The 17,846-nt window shown below is 44.0% G+C and overlaps 1 protein-coding gene across 1 annotated transcript; it reads left to right on the forward strand.

Moving 5' to 3' along the window:
• Window positions 1–214: 214 nt before the first annotated feature.
• LOC110900558 lies at window positions 215–1,621 on the forward strand. The gene has a single exon (XM_022147443.1). It carries the CDS (start codon window positions 215–217, stop codon window positions 1,619–1,621), a length of 1,407 nt encoding a protein of 468 aa, XP_022003135.1.
• Window positions 1,622–17,846: the final 16,225 nt, after the last annotated feature.

Here is a 17,846-nt window from a genome sequence, read left to right on the forward strand (position 1 = left end):
GTAGTGGATGCCACATCTACGCTCGCACGGACCACCACCACCACCAGTTAAGCAATCGTCGTCTGAAGTTAGTACATCATCATCATCATCTTTCCCACTCCTCATAGAATTCCTAATTCCCGTTCCACCACCTTCACCAAACAAAACACCCAAGAACACCCCACCCGATAGTCCCACCTTTAGTTCCTCTAGTGAACCAGAGAATTTCGAACACATGGCCAACGCTAGGCAAACCGTCCATCAGGAGGCCACCCAGAATTTCACCGGCCTTGCTTCACCCATCACCATCCCACCCATAGTCAACGACCACTCATGGCAGATTCCATCTTATGCCATGCAGGCCATAACCAATAGTATCCAATTCCATGGCCGAGACGATGAGGATGCCCCGGCCCACATCAACCGTTTCTCTAGGATGCTAGCGACCTTTAGCCTTCAAGGTGCACCAAACGATGCTACCTACCTACAACTGTTCCCGTTCTCATTAGCCGGTCGTGCAGCTACTTGGTTGGATTCTCAACCAGCCGGTACTTTTACCACATGGGCGGGGCTTCGTCAAGCCTTTCTGAACAAGTACTTCCCGCCCGCAAAAGCTTCACGACTCAGAGACGAGATCCACTCTTTTCGCATGGGGCCCGACGAGCCTTACTACTTTGCTTGGGAAAGGTTTCAAAACCTTTGTGCTCGTTGCTCCCAACACGGTCTTTCCGATTGGGCCTTATGTGAGAAGTTCTACAATGGACTCACCCAAGAAACTAGGGATAGGTTTGATACGAATGCAGGGGGGCATATGATGGGTATTCTTACAGTTCCTGAGTGCTTAGAGAGGTTCGAGGCATTTGCTCAGTCTCAATCTCAGTCACGTTCCGATCAGAGGTATCAAGGTGGTAATTCTAATACCACTACCAGCACACCCGCCCAAGGGGTGAACCACGTCACCGTGGATCCTGGTCTAGCCTCTTTCTTGCAAAACATGAATAAGCAACTCAACGAAATTCAAGCTAAGATAGATAAATGTGAGTTTTGCCGAGGTGGACACGATACGAATGCGTGTCCTTTGCTAGTTGGTGAGGAACAGTGTGATTACCTAGGAGGAGGGTTCGGTAGAGGCCAATTTAGCGGTTCAGGTCCCACTAATCCCTTGGGGTCGGGTTGGAGAAATAATAATAATAACTTCAATAATAATAATACTTTTCGTCCAAATGGACCCCCTGGCTTTCAAATGGCTCAAAACCCTAATAGGGGCCAAAATTCACTATTTGGTGGGGGTTCAAGTGGGCAGTTCAACAAAGGGTTCAATGGGCAGGTCAAAGATGGGGGGTCAAATAACCAGGGTCAAACAGGTCAAGGTTCAAGTTATGACCTAGGAGGTAGTCTAGAACGAATGGAGTCCATGATGAGTCAACTAATTGTTAGAGACCAAACTACCCAAAAGACCTTAAGCGAACATGACCTTTTGCTTAAAAATCATCAAGCCTCATTCCAAGACCTTTCAAGAGTTGTAGGGGATATATCTAGGAAGCTAGAAGAGAGGTTGCCCGGTCAGTTCGCGGGTAATACAAAACCTAACCCTAATGCCCAAGCCAAAGCCATTACCACCCGTAGTGGCAAGACCTTATAGAACCCGAGAGTTGTTGAGGAGAAGGTAGTTGATGAAGATGGAGATATTGTGGATGAAGAGATCCAAATGGAAGCACCCGGTAAAGTGCAATCTAGGTTAACCCCAGCAAGTACCGCACAAACCGGGGGGCTTCCAAGTGAGAAGAGTTTAGGTAAGAAACCCACGCAAGTCGTTCCACCACCCACTGTTGATCTTTCCCGTGCTCCTTTCCCATCTCGTCTTAGAAACCAAACCTATTCTAAAGAGTACGGGAAGTTCTTAGAGATCTTCAAGCAGCTTAGGATAAACCTTCCTTTCATAGAAGCCCTTCAAACAATGCCTAAATATGCCAAATTTTTAAAGGACCTTCTAAAACGTAAGGATAGGTTAGGAGAGGTTTCAAACATCCCCCTTAGTGGAGGATGTTCAGCTGTAGTGTTGAACAAGGTTCCGGAAAAGTTGACGGATCCGGGTCTTTTCACCATCCCGTGCTTGTTTGGGAGTGATACCGAGTGTAGGGCCCTAGCCGATTTAGGAGCAAGTATTAACTTAATGCCATATTCCTTGTATGAGAGGCTAGGTCTAGGAGAGTTGTCACCTACACGTATGTCTTTGTCTCTTGACGACAGGTCAGTGAAGTATCCACGTGGTATCATCGAAAACCTCTTAGTTAAAGTGGATAAATTCATCTTTCCCGTAGACTTTGTAGTTCTTGATATGGAAGCCGACGAAAAGGTTCCCATCATTCTAGGTCGCCCATTCTTGTGTACCGCCAAGGCCATCATTGATGTCTTCGACGGGAAAATTACACTTCAAGTCGGTGAGGAAAAAGTGACTTTCGAGATTGCCCGTTCCATGGCACACCCTAGTGGGTCCGATGATTTTAGTAGTCCTTGTCATTCGGTCTACTTCATAGAATCATTCTTATCGTGTGTTGACCATTGCTTTGACTACATTAGTGGGGTCGATTTAGTCGAGAGTAGGATAGACGAGGTAGTTGAGAAGGTAGAAGAGGTTGTGAATGAGAGTGAGAAGGTAGAAGAGAACGAGTGGATTCCCGAAGTGTTAGAATTGAGTGAAGTGAGAGATGAGAGTGAAAGTACACCCGTAGAGAGCCCCGCCCCACTAGAACTTAAGGTCCTCCCGTCCCATTTAGAGTACGCTTTGGGTGAGGGGTCCGATTTTCCGGTAATTATTTCGTCCGAGTTAGAGGGGGGAGAGAAGGATAAGTTGTTAGATGTGTTGAAAGAGAATAGGGAAGCAATTGCATGACGACTTTCGGATATCAAGGGCATAAGCCCCGCCTATTGTACCCACCGGATACTTATGGAAGAGGAATATAAGCCGGTGGTGCAACCTCAAAGGCGATTGAATCCGAACATGCAAGAGGTGGTTAAGAAAGAAGTGCTTAAATTGCTAGATGCCGGGGTGATCTACCCTATTTCCGATTCACCATGGGTGAGCCCGACCCAAGTCGTCCCAAAGAAGGGTGGGATGACGGTGATCATGAATGAAAAGAATGAGTTAATCCCTTCCCGTACCGTTACCGGTTGGCGCGTATGCATGGACTACCGAAAGTTGAACGACGCCACCCGGAAAGACCATTTTCCCCTACCTTTCATTGACCAAATGTTGGAGCGTTTAGCGGGACAACAATACTATTGTTTTCTCGATGGATTTTCGGGTTATTTTCAGATCCCAATTGCTCCCGAGGATCAAGATAAAACGACGTTCACATACCCTTACGGCACTTATGCGTATCGCCGCATGCCTTTCGGGTTATGCAACGCTCCGGCTACTTTCCAAAGGTGCATGGTTGCTATATTCCAAGACATGCTTGAGACTTCTATGGAGGTCTTCATGGATGACTTCTCGGTTTATGGTACCAATTTCGATCATTGTCTTTCTAATCTCGATAGGATGCTTAAGAGGTGCATAGAAACGAATCTCATGTTGAATTGGGAGAAATGTCACTTCATGGTGACGGAGGGAATAGTGTTAGGACATAAGGTGTCGAGAGAGGGGATAGAGGTGGATAGGGCCAAGATAGATACCATAAGTAGATTGCCACCACCTACTAGTGTCAAGTCCGTGAGAAGTTTTCTAGGTCATGCGGGTTTTTATAGGCGTTTCATCAAAGATTTCTCAAAAATCACACGCCCCATGACCCGACTTTTGGAGAAAGATGTGCCTTTCGTCTTTGACGAAGAGTGCATCAAGGCGTTTGATTTCTTGAAAGAAAAACTCGTGAGTGCCCCGATACTCGTTTCGCCTAACTGGAGCTTGCCTTTCGAGCTCATGTGTGATGCAAGCGATTATGCCGTAGGAGCGGTCTTAGGTCAAAGAATCGATAAACACTTTCATCCAATTTACTACTCGAGCAAAACTCTCAATGATGCTCAAGAGAATTATACCACCACTGAAAAGGAACTCTTAGCCGTAGTGTTTGCGTTTGACAAGTTTCGTTCTTATCTCGTGCTTTCCAAAACTACCGTATTCACCGATCATGCCGCTTTGCGTTTTCTGTTCCAAAAGAAAGATGCAAAGCCACGTCTTATTTGATGGATTCTTTTGCTCTCCGAATTTGACATCGAAATCAAAGATAAAAAGGGAGCGGAAAACGTGGCCGCCAATCATTTGTCACGTTTAGAGGATCCAATGAGAGAGGAAGTGCGTGAGGAGTCTATAGGAGATACTTTTCCTCACGAGACCATAGATTTCGTTAGTGCCGAGGAAGAAGGTTTGCCATGGTTCTCGGATTTGGCGAACTATTTAGCAACCGGAGATATTGTGAGGGGTTTGTCGTTTCAACAAAAGAAGAAACTTCTTAGAGATGCTAGGAAGTATATTTGGGACGACCCGTTTTTGTTTAGGATAGGAGGAGATAGAGTCCTTCGTCGGTGTGTTTCGAGAGAGGATGGTCTAAATATTATTAGTCACGTGCATGAAGGGTTAACGGGAGGCCATCACGGAGCGAATGTGACAGCACAAAAAGTTTTTGATAGTGGTTTTTATTGGCCGTCAATAGTGAAAGATGCCGTAGAGTTTGTTAGGACTTGCGATTGTTGCCAACGCACCGGCAACATCTCATCCAAGGATGAAATACCTCAAAACCCTATTCAGGTTCTTGAAGTATTCGACGTATGGGGCATTGATTTCATGGGACCTTTTCCTTCATCGAGTGGGAATAGGTACATCCTCGTGGGCATTGATTACGTTTCAAAGTGGGTGGAAGCTCAAGCTTTACCTACCAATGATGCCCGAGTGGTAGTGAGATTCCTTAAAAAGCTTTTCACGCGTTTCGGAGTTCCTAAAGCCATAATAAGTGACCGTGGTACACACTTTTGCAATTCTGCCATGGAAAAGGCACTTGCACGCTACGGTGTCACTCATCGCCTTTCAACCGCTTATCACCCTCAAACTAGTGGTCAAGTTGAGAATGCTAACCGAGTGAAGAGAATCTTAAAGAAAACGGTAGGAAAAAGCAGAAAGGATTGGTCGGAAAAGCTCGATGATGCTTTGTGGGCTTTCCGTACCGCCTACAAAACACCGTTAGGTACAACGCCTTTCATGATTGTGTATGGCAAAGCTTGCCATCTTCCGGTAGAATTAGAGCATAGAGCGTTGTGGGGTTTGAAAACTGTGAACATTGATCTTAAGGAAGCTGCAAGGAGGAGATTCTTTCAAATACATGAATTGGAAGCTTTACGAGATGCAGCATATGAAAGATCTTGGAGTATAAAGGAGAAAACAAAGGCATTGCATGATAGGAGATTGCGAAGGTTGAAAGAGTTCAAGGTAGGTGATAAAGTGCTTTTGTTTAATTCAAGGTTGAAATTGATAGCCGGAAAGTTGAAATCAAGATGGAGTGGGCCGTATGTGGTGAAAGAAGTGTTTCCGTACGGCACGGTTGAGCTTTACGATGAAGTAGATAAGGGAGTTTGGAAGGTGAACGGCCATCACTTGAAACATTACTGGGGAGGTCCAATTGATTCTACCGAAGAGGAAGAAATTCCTCTAGAGGACCCACCCACCTTCGCCGAACAGTAATTGCGTAAGGCTTCGTTTGTAGAGTTTGTACCGTTTGTAAATTGCGTTATTTCTTGTGTTTTTCGTAGTTTTTGTGTTTGCGTCTTGTGTGTTTTTGAGAAATTTTGCAGGAAACGTACCTTGAGGAGCTGGAAATTTGAAGAAAACGCGGTTTCAGGTAAGTCCCATACTTAGAAAATATTTTGGGATAATTTGGGAATGGGTTGTTAAAACATCAAAATTTTTCTAAGGCAAGAAAGTGGAAATTTCACGTAACATTCTGTGAAAAATCGCCAGTAGCGTAGCACGACGCATACACCCAATCACTCGCGCTACGCGAGACCTATGGGGTTCACTAACCAGTTTTGAACCTTTGACCCTTTTGGACCTTTGAACCTTTCAACTTGACCTCTTCACTCGCGTAGCGCCAAGCCTTAATCATTATCACTCGCACTACGCGAGTGACATAATCAATCAGAAAAAAAATTAAAACCCTAATTTTTATCCCCAAATTCAAAAACACAATACCAACTCATCTTTCTCAGCCGATCACCCACCACCATACCTCCGCCGATAACCACCATCATCTCCGCCACCAATCACCGTCAATCACCACCCATCACAACACCAACCCTCCACTATCATATCCGGCCATCTCCATTCACCCACCACTTTCACCCTAACCAATATCTACCCTCTGCACCACTCCCTACCACCATACACACTGTCCGATACCTTCTACACCACCGGAATCCACCACACCACTTCCACCTTTCTCCGCCGATAACCACCATCAATCATCACCTCCCACCATTTTCAACCTCATCCTCTGACCATCTTCCACCACTGCCGGTTACCACTTACACCTCTGCCACTGTTCATTGTCACCACCGTACCGGACCATCGTTGGGATCCTTATCGTGTTCTCGGTTTGAGTCGTCAAAAAGGTATGACTTCTGTTCTTATTTCTCGATTGTCTAATAGTCGGGTTAGAGTCGGGTCAGTCATCGAGTCCATTATCTGTGTTAGTTCTGTCTCTTGTGTTAGAGTCGAGTCTGTATGTTTACATGTTTAAGTGTAATTCAGTTACATGTCGGATATCGAGTCAATCAGTACTAATATCTGTTTTACACGAGTTTTGTTTAGTTTTAGTCTGATGTGTCGTGCGTCATGTGTCGGGTCAGTCAGCATTCTAACGGGACAGTCGTATCATATTGTTTAGAGGGTGCGGGTGGCTTGGGTTGGGTCTTTAGTTGAGTGTCGGTTTGATTTGAGAGGAGTGAGAAGGGGTGGTGTATTCAATAAAGGGGGGGGGATGTTTTTGCTCGGACATTAAGCTGTAAACAAGAAATAAGGGGGGAAGTTTTGCGCGTCAAACGAAATTTTCGCGAACTGATTGTTTGAAAAGGTTTATAATGAAAAAAAATTATTATGTGCGTCGTTCAGAACAAGTGTGGGGACGCGATCGCGCGAATTTTAACATTAAACCATAATTGTTCATCATCATCACGTGCGCCGCGTCCGTTGCTTCCACACTTTGTTTTTGAGGTAATTCTCGGCACTTGGGATTGCTCGAGGGCGAGCAAGGTGCCGGGAGGGGGTAGAAGTGTATGTTGCGTCATTTGCGTCAAGGTGTCGTGTTTTGTGTTGTTTAGTGTCGTTTTTAGTTTATCGAGTCGTCTTAGAGTTTTGTCCAGTGTCGGTTTGCGCAATGTACATCGCTTGATCATCGGATCGTTTCGCTCGTACTCAATCTCCATTCGGGCGAAGTTCGATCCGGTTTTCGAGCCGATATGCGTAAAAAGTCACTTGTATCGAATAACGGCCGCGAACGAAATGCTACGCGGCCGTCGTTCGACTGTATATTTTTATATTATTATTTCGTACATAAAAAAAAATTAAAAATTAAAATAATAAAAAAATTCAAAAAAATTTAAAAATCCAAAAATAGTTTGTTATTCCTGATGATCTGCTTGTTTTGTCTTGAATATCAATTGTTTTGCAGATATGGTGAGTAGTTCACGATCAGGTCGGGCACGAAAAAGGGCTGCGGGGCAGACTGCACCGGAACAGGATCCGGTGATTACCAAAATGCCCATTATTCAGATCGCAGAGAATGATCCCAAACTAAGGAAGATTGAATACTCGACATCATACAATTTCATACCGGATGAGTTGATGAATAGGGTAGCGAACCATCCGATCCTTAAGTTTGAAGAAGATACGTATGAGTGGGATAAGTTTAAAAAATTTAAGAGTACGGCACTGCTTCAGCATAGGGTGATAAATTGGGAGTGGTTGACTGAGATAGGTGCGGAGCAGGAGGTTAGGGAGTTGTTAGGAGAGAGGTTGATAGAGGCGATGCATTGTATTGACCCTCAGTATGTAGAGCTTGTGTTAGAATTCCACAGCACGTGGATGCATAAGGAGGGTAGGTTTGAGCAGGAAAATGCGTTGTCGTTCAGTTTCGGTAGGAAGGTGTACGAGATGAACGTACCTAGGTTTGCGATTATTTCGGGGTTATATACTGAGGATGAGGTTAGGAGACCCGAGTTCTCGACCTGTTTGAGGGGTGCGTATTCGGAAAATAGGAGGTATAGTGTTGGAAGAGCGGAGTTGAAGGCGTTCTGGGAGTCGATTTCGGATAGGGAGTTTGGACAGACAAATCTGATTTCGACGGTTAGGAATCCGATATATAGGTATGTGTTGAGGTTGTTGGCGACGACGTTGGTTGGGAGGAAGTCTGGGGAGAATAAAGCTAACTGGATTGAGCTTTTCATTTTGATGTGTCGGGTGCAGAGGAGAGAGTTTAATTTGGCCACAGTGTTGGTAGATTCGATTAGTCGAGGTAGGAGAGGTGGCAATAGGGCTAGGTTGGATATGGGCCCCTATATTACTAGGATTGCATCACATCTTGGGGTTTTAGATATATATCAGCCTCAGTTCTTGCGTAGGGGCCCGACGACTGCGATTTTTGGGTTAGAAGACCTGCAGAAGGCAGGCATCGCGTCGTGGGAGGCACCGTATGGTTGGGAGCCGGTTAGAGAGGGCCCACCTGTTCAGCCACCGCAGAGAGGGCCAGTAGATGTTGTTGAGCCGCAGCAGGAGGCGGGACCGTCAGGTGCACAGCAGCCGCCACAGACACCGGTACAGCCGGTACATCAGGCTGAGAGGAGAGTCCCGTTACCAGAGCCCCTCACCTTAGAGTCATTCTCTGGCTATGTGGAGCAGAGATTTGACAGATTAGAGCGTATGATTGAGTTATTACATAGGGGACAGGGTGCACAGACGGGTTCTGGTTCTATTTATCATGTTTATGAGGCGAGCAGCCATGAGACAGATAGTGGTTAGAGATAGTGGATGGATAGCAGGCGGATGAGCAGCAGCTGATGATTATATCTTTTGATGTTTATTTTTTCTTTATTGCTGTTTTCATCCTTGATTGATTGGTCTGTATTTGATATTGATACACGTTAAACAGGTTGGGTTGGTTGGGTTGGTTTGATGAACACTGATGCATCTATTTTGATATATATATATATATATATATATGGTATGTTGGTAGTTTGTTCATTGTTTGAAGGTGATTATGTTAGCCGCTTTCGTTCGCGTGTCCGAGGTTTGATAGTGTTTGCTGAGCGTGTTTCGAATTGGAGGGCTTATGTGGAAACGACTGGCACTTTGACAGTCTCACATATCAGCTAAGTCGTTTCCCTTTTTGTTGTTGTTGTTTTTATTTTTTATTTTATTTTCGTCGTTAGTTCGTTTTTAGTTTAGTATTTTAGGTTTTTTAGTATTTAGGTTTATCGAGTCGTATTTCCATTCTTGCATTAGGGACAATGCAATTTTCAAGTGTGGGGATGGGATACATGTAAATAATCGAGTTTTTTATTGAAAAATACAAAAAAATTACAAAATTGAAAAAATTGAAAAAAAAAATTAAAAAATCAGAAAATGTCTTTCGAATAAAAAAGAAGTTTGCAATTAAAGCGGAAAATGATAGAAAAGGTGTTTTATTGCTTGGATTGAATAATAATAATATGAGATGATAATAAATCGAACTTGCGTCTAGTTAGGGATATGTGGATAGGCCCGGGTTTGGTTTTAAGTCCCTTTGATCTAATATACCTTAAATTGTCGGTCCGCTAGTGGGTTTTCGCCTGGGAAATACGGGAAATTAAAACTGCCGATAATAGTATAAGGGGCACCGTTATAAGTTAAAACTGTTAGAGTTTGTGATCATGCGAGAAAAAATGAAAAAAAAAAAAGAATAAAGGTGAGCTAGAAACTAAATGAAAGTAACACAGGCCTATGTATTCAGAGTTGGGGATAGCGACTCTACAGCCGGTTTTCCTCTGGGATGTGTGAAATCGATTTGCCGAATAAAAGTACCGAAGCCTATGTAATCTGTGATTGGGGATAGCGACTCTACAGTCGGAATACCGCTGGGTTAAGGGAAAGCATCGTCTAGTCTCAAGAAAAAAGAAAAAGCAAGCAAGAAAAAGAAAGAAAAAAAATGGAAAAAGGAAAAAAATAGAGTTGATTGTTTACTCTCGTGGTTTTGATATAAAACGGTTAGGAATTGATCCAGTGATCATTCTTTTAGTCCTACAAGCTTGAGGTGGGAGTAGATGGATCGTAAATTCTAGTGTGAGGCCCTAGGTGGATTGACCGCACTTAAATTAAATTCACATGATAAGGGCTTAGGATTAGATTCGGGTTTAAAAAGGATCAGTATATTCGCAATCGCAGCTAACGCAAGTCTTGGTTTTAATAAGATATAAATAAATTTTTAATCCAAGTAATGAATTATCTCTGATTCCGTTGCATAATTCTTTTTCGGGGACGAAAAACAGAGTAAGTGTGGGGATATTTGATGTATTGCAAAATACATACTTTTATCGTGTATAGTTTGTACGTTTTATCGTTATTTTTTAGCTTAGTTTAGTTTAGAATTACGTGCTATTGATCTACATTGCGTTTTCCAGGTCTTGATACATAAAATGCTGAAATTGGAGCAAAACCGAGCTAAAGTGTCAAATGTCAAGTTCCGGAATCAATGTATAAAAGTGTTAGAATAATTTTGAAGTTTTTGGAAGTTGGAGCTGAGCTTAGAGGGAAACATTCTGTGAAAAAAGCTCAGTCGCGTAGCGCTAAGGTGAAAACATGCTCAGTCGCGCTACGCGACTGAGGTAGCTTTGACTTTGCTGACTTTTGGGGATCTCGCGTAGCGCTAGCAAGAAGGGGAGACTAGTCGCGCTACGCGACTAGTATGAATGACGCGCCTGATTTGTGGATCGATTAGGGTTTGCTATAAAACCAAGAATTATAATCAAAAACCCTAACTGACGAATTATTTAAGTTTTGGAGCTTTCGGAGAGCAACTTTGGAGCTATTTCAGAGCTTTTGAAGGCAAGGAATCATCGGTACGGGTTGAGAGTGAAGAATCGAAGATCAATCGGGTTTTCCAGTCCCTTGTTTGTCGATTACTTGTTTGATACTTGTTATGATGAATTCTTTATTCAATTACTTTGATTTGATTTCACAATTTAAGATGCTTGGCTAAACTGTTATAACTACCTAGACGAGACGAATGTTTGATATAAGTTTGGATTTTTAATGGTTTATTATTGTTCGCTTATGGATTGATTTCTGAAAGTAAATTGTTCTAGATTTTCTGATTTGGTGCTTATGCATACTTGACAATTGTTTTATAACTGCTTGTTACTTCATATGATCCTTGGTGACGGTCTTTATCACGTAATAGGGTTATATTAGGGTTCTTGATTTAGGTGAGTGTCTATATCACGTTATAGATCATTAATCCTTTAGGGTGAAAACGCGTAAGTAACCTTAGAAGTAATATTTGGTAATTTAATAAAATCAAGTGTTCTACTTAACTTGTCGCTGAGAGGCTCGAGTTAGTTATTAGGTCGCAGTGTAATATATATCTAAGATAGGTTTTGAGAGAAGTCGATCTTATTTCCCTAATTGCATTTGTGTCTAGTAAACCAAGTTAGAACCTAGAATTGCCTTAGATTATCGCGCTGAGAGGTAGATAGTCATATTAGGGAACTTTTGGAATCGTTAGAGGACTGAGAGGAAGTCTAACAGTCGGTAATCACAACAGCCTTGTAGGATTTCCTAGGTTTCTTCCTGAGAAGGGTCGGGAAGTCTTAGCATTGAAATACCTTAAGGTTTAGTATCTTACGATCCCGGCTCCATACAACTTTAATACCATTAGAAGTCCATTCCTAGTCAAACTGGATTTGAGTCTAGGTAGTCTTTAATCTCATCTGAATACAAACTTCGTTCTTCGTTCGTGTCTTAGTTCTAATTTCATTATTTTAGTAGTTAATATAGATTTCCATAGTTTTCAGTAACCCCCCCCCCAAAAAAAAAACAATTAAACAAGTTAGTCGCGTCCGTCATTGTCTTATCAGAGTCTAGTTTACGTAATACATAGAGTCATTGGGTTCGATACTCGGACTTGCTAGGTTATACTACATTGATCGGTACACTTGCCGGTTGTGTGGTTTAGGTTTAGAGAGTCTTAGTTATAAATTTAAAGCTTGCGTGTCTAGTTTAGAGAGTCTAATTTAGTTGATATTTTATAGTTCGTTCTGCACACATCAATCCCGAAGGTCGAAAAGTGACGACAAGTCTAATGTGAATAGTCGAATCGCTTTGGGTAGTCGATGTCTAGTAGCCGCAGACAATCCAATTCCCGATTTTTTTTTGTGTTTTTGAGTCGACAGTTGTCACTCTGATCATTCGTCGATTTTATGTGTTTTAGGTGTGTTTATATGTCTTATGTGTTTAATTTTGGTGTTCGCTCGATTTTGCTATCACTTCGATCAACACACACGACTCATATTGCTATTCTATCTCAAGACGCTAACAAGTCGCTGCAAATCTAGACGATATTATGCTACAATTATGCTATACTACTCGACACGCTATACGACTATACTATGCCACTCGACATGCGATACACGACCGATATACACGAACAACACGCGAACTTGAATGATACGTTTCTGTATTCTGACTGCCTATGTGATTAAATAGGAATGTGCTTCTATGTTTATGTGTCTCTGTGCTCTACGTGTCCTACGTGCTTATGTGCTTTTGTGACTACGTGAATATGTGCTTATGTGTTTATGCGATACGTGTTTCGACATGTTCCTGAGCTTTAGTAAGTAGTAGACGTGTGAGGTGAGATTCGATTTGTTGTGTTTGAGGCCTACGATGATGTCTGTTGTAGACCATGTCGACATCCGGACACCGAACCCCACTTACCCGCCAAGAGAAGAGAGACAAGCGTCTCGCTGCTATTATCGCCAAGCAAGTGGCAAAAGCTGTGAGCGAGGTGTATGAAAACGTCAGCAAATCGTCTGACGAATCGCGAAGCGATGCTCCTAAAGATGCCAACAAGACCGTTTTCAGCTTCAAACAGTTTAAGGCATGCGGACCCAAAGAGTTCACCGGAGAAGATGGCCCTACCGCCATGTTTCAATGGTTTGATTCAGTTGAAGTCACTCTGCGCCAAAGCGGCTGTCCTGAAAATCTTCGTACCCTAAATGCAACCGGCGTTTTCCAGTCCTGAGCTCTAGACTGGTGGACGGCCGAACCAAACAAACACGGGAATGATGCAGCTTATGAGCTGACTTGGGAAGAGCTGAAGGCCATCATGATGGACGAATTCTGCCCTCCCCATGAACGCCAAAAGCTGGACGACGAGTTTTGGAACATCAAGCAGAAGGACGGAGACAACGCTGCTTTAACTGCTCGCTTCAAGCAGCTTAGCATTATCTGTCCCGATCAAGTCAAGACGCAGACATGGCCATCAAGAAGTACATTCGAGCTCTACCCGATTATGTTGCCGACTTTGTTCATGCCGCCAAGACATCATTAATTGAAGAGACCTACTTGCTTGCCGCCGAGATTAATGACAAGCGAGTAAAAGCTGGTTTCTAGGATAAGCCATCCAAGTCTCTGCATCAAGCTACTACTGCACCAACCACCGAATCCACTGCTCAGCCGTCCAAGTCATCACGCCGCAAGAAGAAGCACAACAACAACAGCTCCAGCAACAAGAACTGTGCTGTCACAACAACTGATGCCCCTCTACAAGCCGTACCGGCTCAGCAACAGTCTCATGACCGACCAGCTCCAGTGACCACTGCACCGCCAGCGAAGCGTGCTTACACAGGTCCCCACCCGCTCTGCCCTACATGCTCGTATCATCATCCGGTGGGAATCGCCTGTCGTTTCTGCGCTCACTGCAATCTCTATGGTCATTTTACTTCAAACTGTCACTATGGTCCCCGTCAAGCCCCAGTTCAAGCCGCCACTCACCAAGCTCTACTCCCAGCCCCTCAAGGCCAACCTGCAGCTCAAGCACCCGCGGTCAATGCTCGAGTCTGCTTTGCATGTGGTGATCCTAACCATTTTGCAAACATGTGCCCGAATAGGGTTGTGAAACAAGAGCCCCAGCAGCAGCAGTAGCCTCAGCAGCAATAGCAAGCAGCACGTGCCAGGACCTTCAACATCAATGCTCGTAAAGCTCAGGCTGACAACAACGTGGTTAATGGTACGTTCCTTGTGAATGGTATTTATGCATCATGTTTGTTTGATACTGGAGCCGATAACTGCTTTGTGTCATTTGAATTCGAGAAGCTCCTTAGTCGTAAGCGCTCTTATCTCCCCTCGTCATTCGAAGTTGAAGTCGCTATTGGAAGAATTGTCGTTGTTAACTCTGTTCTCCGTGATTGTAACCTCGAGCTCAACAATCATATCTTCCCAATCGACCTTATTCCCATGCAAATCGGAAGTTTCGACATCATAGTAGGCATGGACTTTCTTCGCGAAAACCATTCTGAAGTTGTGTGTTTTGATAAAATGATTCGATTCTCGCTCGCGAATGGTGATTTATTATGTGTGTACGGTGAAACAACTTCGAAAGGTCTCAAGCTCATGTCATGTATCCAAGCTAGCAGGTATCTCCGCAAGGAATACAGAGCTTTCTTGGCCAACATTGTAGTAGTGGAGAAGGAAAAGAAAACGAAGGCCGAAGTCAAAGACGTTCCAGTGGTCCGTGAATTTCCTCAGGTGTTCCCTGACGATCTTCCTGGACTTCCGCCAAGTCGTGATATCGACTTTCGTATCGACCTTATTCCTGGAGCTAACCCTGTTGCCAAAGCCCTTTATCGACTCGCTCCATCCGAAATGAGGGAACTCTCGAACCAACTCCAGGAGTTACTTGAAAAAGGCTTTATTCACCCGAGCACCTCTCCTTGGGGAGCGCCTGTCCTCTTCGTTAAAAAGAAGGATGGGTCGTTCAGGATGTGCATCGATTATCGGGAGTTGAATAAATTGGCCAACAAGAACCGATACCCTTTGCCTCGAATCGATGACTTATTTGATCAGCTGCAAGGTGGTAAGTGTTTCTCGAAGATCGATCTACATTCAAGCTATCATCAATTACGCATTCAAGAGGAAGACATCCCCAAAACCGCTTTTCGAACTCGATACGGCCACTACGAATTCGTTGTTATGCCTTTTGGTTTAACCAATGCACCCGCGGTTTTCATGGATCTGATGAATCGCGTGTGTAAGCCATTTCTAGACCGTTTCGTCATCGTGTTCATCGACGATGTCTTTATCTATTCTAAGTCGAAAGCCGAGCACGCGCAACATCTACGTTTGGTTCTCGAGCTACTCCAGGGGAATCAACTCTATGCCAAGTTCTCCAAGTGTGAATTCTGGCTAAGGGAGGTTCAGTTTCTGGGTCACATCGTTAATAGTCAAGGTATTCATGTCGATCCCGCAAAGATTGAAGCAGTTAAGAGCTGGATTACTCCCAAGAACCCGTCTGAAGTTCGTTCTTTTCTCGGACTAGCGGGCTATTATCGACGATTTATCGAAGGATTCTCTAAGATCGCTGTGCCGCTTACCGCCCTTACTCATAAAGACAAGCCTTTTGTTTGGGGAACTGAACAAGAGTCTGCCTTTCAAGCCCTCAAGCATATGCTCTGCAATGCTCCCCTTCTCACGTTGCCCGACAGAAACAACTGTTTCATTGTCTATTGTGATGCTTCCAACCTTGGTCTCGGCTGTGTTCTCATGCAACGAGACAAGGTTATAGCTTGCGCATCTCGTCAGCTCAAAATCCACGAGAAGAACTATACAACCCATGATCTCGAGCTAGGCGCAGTTGTTTTTGCATTGAAGATTTGGCGACACTACCAGTATGGTACCAAGTGTACGATCTTCACCGATCACAGGAGTTTACAACACATCTTTAATCAGAAAGAACTTAACATCCGTCAACGCCGATGGGTAGAACTTCTTAACGATTACGACTGTGAGATTCGTTACCACCCAGGCAAGGCAAATGTTGTTGCCGACGCGCTCAGCATACGGAGTTATTTGCTCAGTATTTGCTATACCCAAGCCCAGCATGATCTCGAAGCCCTCATCTGCGAAGCCCAACATGCTTGTTTTAACGAGCGCACCTTGAAGAAAGAGAGAATCTATCATGATGGAGCTCAGCTTGTAAGCAAAGCAAATGGGATCTTCTATTATCTGGACCGAATTTGGATCCCTAAGCGGACTGATTTGCGAAAAATTATAATGAACGAAGCCCACAAATCCCGATACTCTATTCATCCCGGTGCCGATAAAATGTACCAGGACCTTCGTTACAATTACTGGTGGTCGGGCATGAAACGGGATATCGCTCTTTATGTTGGAAGTTGCCTATCTTGTGCGAGAGGTAAGGCTGAACATCAACGACCTTCTGGCTTACTCGAACAACCTCCAATCCCTATCTGGAAGTGGGAGAGTATAGCTACGGATTTCATAACCAAACTTCCGCCCACGCCATCAGGTCACGACAGCATTTGGGTGATAGTTGATCGTCTGACCAAATCAACCCACTTTTTGCCAATACGGGAAGACTACAAGGTAGAACGACTAGCCCGAATCTACACCGACAAGATCATTTGTAATCATGGTACGCCTCGTGACATCATTTCAGATCGTGACGCTCGATTTACTTCGCGATTGTGGGAAACGTTTCAAGCGGCTCTTGGTACGTCGCTTAACCTGAGTACCGCATTCCATCCTCAAACCGACGGACAGAATGAAAGAACGATCCGTACTCATGAAGACATGCTCCGTGCGTGTGTCATAGACTTCGGTGGTAGTTGGAACAAATACCTACCGTTAGTCGAATTCTCATACAACAACAGCTATCATGCCAGCATACAAATGGCACCATTCGAGGCCTTGTATGGAAGAAGATGTCGTTCGCCTATTGTGTGGCACGAGATCGATCACTCTTAATTAACCGGCCCCGAGTTACTACAAGCGACGACTGACAAAATCCTCCAGATTCGAGACAACTTGTCGAAAGCCAGGGATAGACAGAAAAGTTACGCCGATAGAAGACGCAAACCCCTTGAATTTGACGTTGGCGATACGTACTCCTAAAGGTATCACCTTGGAAGGGTGTGGTCAGATTCAGCAAGAAAGGGAAACTAGCGCCTCGATATGTTGGACCTTTTAAGATTCTGGAAAGGATCGGAAAAGTCGCCTACAGACTCGAACTACCGGAGGAACTTAGTAACGTCCACCCAACTTTCCATGTGTCAAACCTCCGAAAATGCCTAGCTGATCATGATCTGATTGTACCTCTCGACGACCTTCAGGTCAACGAGACGCTGCATTTCGTAGAAAAGCCTGTCGAAATCTTTGGCTCTTGCCAATTCATGACAGCTTCAACCTTAGCGGGATCGACTTGGATACCACGCTCACTTACCACATGTCCAAGAAATTGGACTTCACGAAGCCAAAATTCACACTTTGAAAATTTGGTATAAAGCTTCTCTTGCTGAAGTAGCTTCAGAATGCAGCGGAGGTGCTTCTCGTGGTCAGCATGATTCTTTGAATAAATCAAAATGTCATCAATGAAGACGATAACAAATTTGTCTAAGTATGGCTTGCAGACACGATTCATGAGATCCATGAATGCGGCAGGTGCATTAGTGAGCCCAAAAGGCATTACTAGGAACTCGTAATGACCATAACGAGTCCTAAATGCAGTTTTGTACACATCTTCATGTCTAACCTTCAGTTGATGAAAGCCTGACCTCAAATCAATCTTGGAAAAGTAGCTTGCTCCTTGAAGCTGATCGAACAGATCGTCGAT

This window comes from Helianthus annuus, chromosome 13 (assembly GCF_002127325.2).
Source record: "Helianthus annuus cultivar XRQ/B chromosome 13, HanXRQr2.0-SUNRISE, whole genome shotgun sequence".
Lineage (NCBI taxonomy): Eukaryota > Viridiplantae > Streptophyta > Magnoliopsida > Asterales > Asteraceae > Helianthus > Helianthus annuus.